This window comes from Fringilla coelebs (assembly GCF_963513975.1).
Source record: "Fringilla coelebs genome assembly, chromosome: 14".
Classification (NCBI taxonomy): domain Eukaryota; kingdom Metazoa; phylum Chordata; class Aves; order Passeriformes; family Fringillidae; genus Fringilla; species Fringilla coelebs.
Window position 1 is genome coordinate 6,403,209 of NC_140040.1, and position 7,088 is coordinate 6,410,296.

Here is a 7,088-nt window from a genome sequence, read left to right on the forward strand (position 1 = left end):
TAAGGCAGGGAGCTGATGAAACAAGATCTGTCTTGTCTCCCCACAGCTTTCAGTCCAACACAAGCTGATAACACAAGGGCAATCTGAGACCTCTCTTGGTGGTTACCCAAGTGAGTTACCTGCAGTGTCAAATACATAAGAACATAGCAATAACTTAATTTCTAGATGATCTGTGGTGGCCCTCTGCTTCCTGTCCATGAGATACTATTTATTTGTGTAGTTACTACTAGTGAAGCATCCTGCAGGTGTGGGATCAGGGTGCTCTTCACATTTTGTGCTGGGCTTGCTTCTCACCCAGGGAGGGGGAGGAGGAAAGCCCACATTCAGTGTCTCAGTGGGGACTGCTTTGTTTGGAGCTGTTGCTCTACAGGATGTGACTTCTTGTGTGCTACCTGAGTTGCTAAACTCATGGAGAGGGCTGGGATGAAAGGCTGCTCTGTTCTTAAAATAAAAGTGACCAATAGTAAAGCCTTTGTTTTAAGGCTGGTATTAGTGGTATTCCAAGTGTGTCTCCTACTCAGCCTCTCAGTGATTTCTTAAACTGTTCAAATGTTAGGTTGCATTCTTCGTAAATTGTTCCTCTGAAAACTTGACTTGAATATGTGGTATGCACTGGAAACCACAGATGTTAAGGAAAACTTAAGAAAACACCTTTCTGACTGCTCAGAGCTGCTCTGGGAATCACACTTGCACTGCCCCAGGCTGTCACTGGTGGGATTGAAGCCCCTTCCTTCCAGAGCACAGCTTTCCCACACCCCTCTTTCACTCCTCCCCAGTCCCTGCTTCTGTCATCAGTGAGAACAGCTGCCAAGGAGACAGGATTTGTGTGATAAACCGCCTGTCCAACCAACTTGTTGCTCCTCGCTAGTGATGATCCTAGAAGGAAATGGGCAAAAGCTCTGCACACTTACAGCCTTTGGGGGTTATATTGCCTTTTCTCAGCCTCACTGGTAGTAGAAGATCAGATCTCCTTATGAGGTCCCTGATGAAGGCAGCCCTTATCCTGAACTCCACTTTCCTCTTGCCCAAACTGGGAGAAGCAACACTTTTGTTTCTCTGCATGAGTCAGCCTTCCTTTTTATGGCCAGCAGAGCTTGGGGGGCAGCAAGGACGCACTCAGTGCTCCTGGCATGAAAACCCATTGTGGATCTTCCACCCACCTGCCTTGGGTGCACACAGGGACAAGGGACACTCTCCATATGGAGGAGCTTGGGACAAGGAGAGCCTTGTGTTTGTCATTGTTTTACCTACACACAGTTGCTGAAGTGCTTGTGATAGCATCTTTCTGAGAAGTGAAATTTGGAGGCTCAGCTCTGGCCATAGTAGCTGCTTCACCTTTTTAAAAATAGCCAAAGGGCAAAGATGTCCCCCACCCTTCCTACCTGCTCTGGAGAAGTTGCCTCAGCTAGTTCCTCCAGCAGCCCTGGCTGCCTTTCCCTACCTCTTGTTCACTGCTGTTACTGCTCCAAGGCTATTTCATGGCTTCTTGCCTGGGTCCCTGTTAAAAATGCTATCCCAGATCTGATTCCCCACTAACCTTGGGCATAAAGGAGGATGCCAATACAGCACTATGAATGTCCCAGCTTCCTCCATTTCATTGATCAATAACTCTTTCCTGGTAAAGCAATAGGCCATGTTTTTCTCCCCACTTCTTTTTAAGGCAGTTAAGCAAATGCAGAGCCTCTGGCAGCCCTTGTTAATTTGATTTGCACCTCAGCTTTCCAATTTTGTCTCTTTGCAATTTAGCAAGCATGTCATTCTGCTCATGTCCTTTGTGGTTTTCCTCATGGCCTTGTGTTTTGACCAGTGGGATTCTGAAGAATTCTGCAGCTATATTTGCCTCCTCTGAAACTTCCCCCCACTTCCCTCAGCAAATAGTAAGTGGCTACCAAGGTTGTTAGTACAAGTCTCAGGTGTCTAGCTCAGCTCTTCTTGAATTCATGAGCAGTCTGTCCCTCTTAGTTGAAGGTTTTTTAAAACCCTTTTCTCCTTAAAATAACAATATAAGTAATTTCATGCTATAGACACAAGAGAAGGGCTGTGCTTGTCCAGCCCAAGGGCCACCCAGCCTGGCTGTAGAGAATCATGAGATCCTTTTAGGTCAGAAAAAAGAAGTTTGAGTGCAACAGTTATCCCATCACTGCCCAGCTTGTGCAGGTGTTTATGTGACTGGTAGCAGGGATGTTGATGGGGCATTGAATGGAACCTAGTCATGCAGGTGCTGGCATGCAGGCATGCATGATGATGCCATGCCTGGCAGAGAAGCTGATGAGGTGGGTTGTTTAATGGTTGGATATCTGTCCAAGTTGGATCATATGCTCTGAGAATAACCCAGAAGATCTGTACTACCTTTATGGGGTAATCTCTGAACCTCAGCATCTGTTGTGGCTGTAACACTAAATCACTATAGACTATGTGCTGGTTTCAAACCTAGTGGGAAAGTTAACTCCACTCAAGCTGCTCCTCTTCCAACAGCAGAGGAAACACCAGGCAAGACCACATGCAGGAATCACAATTTTACTGAAAAATTCACAATAAACACAACATTATCAATAAAAGAGGGCACAAAAGAGAGTGCTCTACCGACGAGAAGGGTATTTACCACCAAACCAGCAAAAACACCTAGCTACTCGCAGTACAAAGCAGATCCATGTGCATCACTGCAGCAGCACCTCTATGAAGCAAGCAATGCCTTTCCATCCCTTCACTCACTTGTGTTTCAAGTGAGTGAATGAAACAAAGGTCAGCCCACATCACAGCAGATGCCTGCTCCAGAGAAAATCCAGAAAATTGCTCCAGGACTTCTCATGGCCAGCACATGCCACCCAGCATGTCCAGGACCAAGCTCTTCCTGAACACCATGCTGGCCACACAGTGTACACTGTCATTCTTGAACACAGAACAAGCAGCTAGAGGAGCTTGTCAGCAACTAGAGACAGTGAAAATAGTTGCTGAGACTTGGCAGTGCTTGGAGCTGCAGAAGGCAAGGGAAAAATGGGCTCAAGAGCCCTGTCCTCACATGGCTTCTTCCAGGGGAACATAAAGCAGGGTTCTGCAGCCACTCGGGGGTAATAGGTGTCTTTGGTCCCCAAGACTGCACTGCTGTATGAGCTAACACCTAGTTTTTGAGGAGGATGACCCCAACAGGTGGACAATAAGCTGCTCACCTCCCTCACTTGTTCTCTTCCGTGGGGGAGACATCCACCTCTGTGTTGGCAGCACTGCCATCCCCACCACTCTGCTTCTGTTGCAATGGCTTGACCTCAGTGTAAATGACATTGGTGGAGGCAGATCTTGGCCCCTTGTTTTCAAATTTCAGGTTGGCATAGGTCACATCCTCAGTTCCTGTCACCGGGGCTGCCTGCAGGGAGACAGCAATGAGTAGAGCCTTGGCTTTTCTTTCTGTGTCTTCCCTGCTAATATATTTCCACTGGCACAACTCTTTGTGCTGCCCAAGCATTACCCAGATTGCTCAGAAGTGCCACCTACTCAAACACTCATAAGCCCTTATTTAATAGGAATTAATAAGTGTTTAGGACCATGTTTTCAGAAAGCAAAGCTGATTTTACTATGAAATCCTTCAAGCGGGTATTCAACCATGCTTTTTTTGACAGGGAGGAGGAAGTGATATGTGAAAAGCCCCCTCAGCTTACCGTACTGACCCGATTCCCCTCTGCCACTTCCTCGCTCATGAGCTCTCCTGAAAAAGGCAACCTAGTTTAAATAGTAGTTACAATAGTGACAATGATCATTATTTTAAATTAAGAAAATAATGAAAGAATGAAGCAAACATCTGCATTGGTCCTGCTTTTGTTGCTGGAGAGAATGAGGCACTGCAGCTCTGGTTCTGAAGATGGTCAAAGGGCTGCAGGGGTTGGCAAGGGCTTAAAAGCCCTTAGAGGAGCTGGAGAAGAGCCCTGAGATGAACACTTGTGGATATGCAAGACCTGTTTCAATCACACAACAGGCTGTGCCATAGCCAGACTCCCACTGGCCAGAAGGAAAGGAGGGGGTTGAACCTTCTCACCACACTAGGACAGCTTGGTCAGGAGCACTTGTGAAGGGAACACAGAACGAGCAAGAGCAGTAGGATGTCAAAGATGGACATCTCCCAGGCCTAACCTTGCCCAGACCAGCAGTTGAGGAAGAAATGCCAACCTGTTCTGTTCCTTCTGCACTTCCACAGCAGGAAGCCAATTACGGGCATGTAAAGGAGCGTCCCGACCGCTAAGCCAAGGAGGATGCTCAGGAGGAAGTTGAATCCTGCACACACAACATCACAGAAGCACTCGTGAGCCAACATCCCCCATGCAGGGACACTGCTGCCATTGCCTCCTTTATGGCATGGCCAGTTTCTTCCCAGACTTGGGCTTCCAGACCCTGAACCCTCTACAGCTTCAGGGTGCTGGCAAAATCCAGTGGGGAATGGTCTCCAAACTCATCCAGGGGGTAGCTGGAATATCAGAGCCCCTTCCCAGCATCACAGCTTCTGATCCACTGGTGCCTACCCCAGTTTGGCAGTGGGTCCCACCCACCCATGGGAAAACATCTGGCTGTTTTCTCCCCTACTGCTCCTCCTTCTTTTTCCCTGAGGACTCCTCCTGCCCTCCATTCTTGCAGCCAGGGGACTGTGGGGACACACCTGTCCAGATGTTCCCTGTGACATCAGTCTGAGGTCCTGCACAGACACAGCCTGAAAGGCAGAAACATGAGTGAGAGACTGTCCAGAGGCAGAGAACACCCTGCACCCTGCTCTGCTTTGGAGCAGGAGCCTTGACCCCACAGTCCTGGCTGTCCCTCTCCTGCCACCACAGCTCCAGCCATGTCAGTATTTGGCTGATGTGCTGCAGCTGGAGAACATGGCAGGTCCTAGGAAGGAACCAATGGCCCAGCAGCTCCATGGTTTGTCTCCCCAGCTCTGTTCCCCCATCCCATAGTGGGAAGAATCTGCCAAAAGCTGCTCTGCTGGGTTGGCTCCTCCAGTTCTTGGGATGCTTTCAGGGGAAACAACACATGGAAGAACCAGAGGAGTGCTGGAGGTAGCATCCTTCTCCACCCACTCATCTCCCCCATGGAAAGATACCCACTGCCACTTACCGAGATCGGCTGCTTGCATCCTGTTTCCAGCGTCTGTTGAGTTTGGTCTCGTGATGAAGACCCTACACACACAGCTTCCTGTGCAGACTGTACACAGGCTTGAGTTGGTGAAATTCATACAGTTTCCAGCCAGAAACACAGTGTTGGTTTGATTTCCAGCATCTGTTGAGTTTGGTGTTGAGTTGAAGACCCCAGACACACAGATTCCTGTGTGGGCTCTACACAGGCTTGAGCTGGTGAAATTCATACAGTTTTCTCCCAGAAACACAGGGTTGGTTTGATTCTCCCCCTCCAGACAATCAGGATTGTACCACTTCATCTGCACTGTGAGATTCTCCAAACCAATCTCGGGCTGCACAGTGGTGACTGGCTTTACCATCTCACTGGCTGTCCCTGGAGGAAACAAAACCAAAAGTGATAGCTGAAATACAGTTGATCTTACAGGGTCATGTCCCACATGGCACTCATGAAAGACATGGTCAGGTGACCATCCTTTTCTGCAGCAGCTGATGATCTTTTCCAAATCTGGCTGCTAATGATTCTAAGCATTTTAACCATGCTAAGCACTCAACACTGAAATGTTGCATGTTGACTTGTGCCACTGGATGCTGTGCAGTTCACAAACTTCTCTGTGCCTCAGGAAGGACTGAAAATGTGAGGATCAGGGCGAAGGCACCTCCTCCACCAGTGACACAGGCAGCACCCAAGTAGGAAGTGCCTCAGGCTCCACCATTTCATGGAGCATGAGGCGGGACTGGGGGATTGGCAGTGGAGAATGGTGAGCCCTGGAGAAGCAAAGAAAATACAGTAAACAGATTCCCTGCAGCCTCTCTGGCTTCATCCCACCCCATAATGCTCACTCTGGAGTATTTCAGAATCACTCTCTGAGCTGAAGTCACTTCACATGTTCTCAGCTGAGTCCTCCCTCTCTTACCTCTCTTCAGTTCTTTCTTTCCACTCCAAGGAGTGTTACTGGACTTCTGTCCCTTACCACCCTTGCTCAGTTCAGAACATCTGCTCTTGGATGTGTTCTTTGTGTTCTCTACCCTGCATGTGTACGTTCCTGCATTTGCTTTGTTCACATTGGCAAAGATGAGCTGGGCCAGATAATTTTTCTTCTCCACACCCTCTCTGCTGTTCTCCATCATTTCAGGTGACATTAAACCACTTCACCTCCCTGGCAGTACTGCTCAAACCTGCCTGGGGCAGACACTGCAAGATGAGACCTAACCCTACCAACACATCAACTGTGGCTGAAATCTGGTGAGGAAGTCCTTCTGGGAAAAAAAAAAACAAACCGATAGGAGGGCTGGTTTTATCACATCTGCCCTGTGAATCTGACCCCACTCTGCAGTAATCAGTATAAGCATTTCTGTTTCCTTCCCCCCAGCTGTTCTCTCTCCCTGCTGCTGAAGGCGAAGCTGGTTCAAAGCCCCTGGAGCTCATAGCCTGTGCAAGCACAGCTGCAGGAGGGACCCCTCTGCAAGGCACATGGCAAGGTGCTGCTGCATAAGAGGGGCTAAATGATGCAAGAGGGGAGGTAAAAGCAGCAGCAGGCACTTTCCACACCTTCTGCAGACATAAGCAAAGAGGGAAGAGTTCAGAGCAGAGGCAAGGGCACTGGGGGACTCACCAGCTGGCAGCCAGGTGAGCAGCAGCAGGGGCAGAAAGGTGTTGGCCAGCTCCATGCTCCCCAAGAGCCTCATGGTGACCGTGCTGGGTGCCTGGTGGGCTCGGCCGGGAGCCTGCGTCTCTCCCTGCAGTGTGAGGTCACTGCTCAGCCAAGGGCAGCTGAAGCCTTGCTGGGTGGGACCTCACCCCTGCACCATTGGGCCAGGCAGTTTCCTCTGTGCTCACAAGCTTCCCCTCTCTTCCCCTTCTCTTGCCTCAGCCCAGTTCTTATCTCCTCTCTTCTCTGATTCCTCCTCTGGTTTCATCCTGACATACTCTGAGCCCTGAGACCCGAGTAATGTCCTGGGAGCTGCTGAGGG

At 49.4% G+C, this 7,088-nt stretch overlaps 1 protein-coding gene across 1 annotated transcript; it reads right to left on the reverse strand.

Annotated features, from left to right (window-relative positions):
- Positions 1-2,395: 2,395 nt before the first annotated feature.
- On the reverse strand, positions 2,396-7,006 carry LOC311159398 (uncharacterized protein). Its single transcript, XM_084215467.1, has 6 exons — positions 6,731-7,006; positions 5,098-5,490; positions 4,643-4,693; positions 4,159-4,263; positions 3,654-3,700; positions 2,396-3,361 (listed from the first exon to the last, which is right to left on the reverse strand). Exons 1-6 carry the CDS (start codon positions 6,801-6,803, stop codon positions 3,173-3,175), a joined length of 858 nt encoding a protein of 285 aa, XP_084071593.1. The 5' UTR covers positions 6,804-7,006; the 3' UTR covers positions 2,396-3,172.
- Between the last annotated feature and the right edge of the window lie 82 nt (positions 7,007-7,088).

Bases quoted from the DNA above. Each gene is read 5' to 3' on its own strand.
- LOC311159398 (XM_084215467.1), bottom strand. From the start codon at position 6,803: ATGAGGCTCTTGGGGAGCATGGAGCTGGCCAACACCTTTCTGCCCCTG. The intron at 4,264-4,642 runs GTGTGTCCCCAC...TTGTGTGTGCAG, and splicing joins CACAGGGAACATCTGGACAG to GATTCAACTTCCTCCTGAGC. The intron at 3,362-3,653 runs GTAAGCTGAGGG...GTCTCCCTGCAG, and splicing joins AGGGGAATCGGGTCAGTACG to GCAGCCCCGGTGACAGGAAC.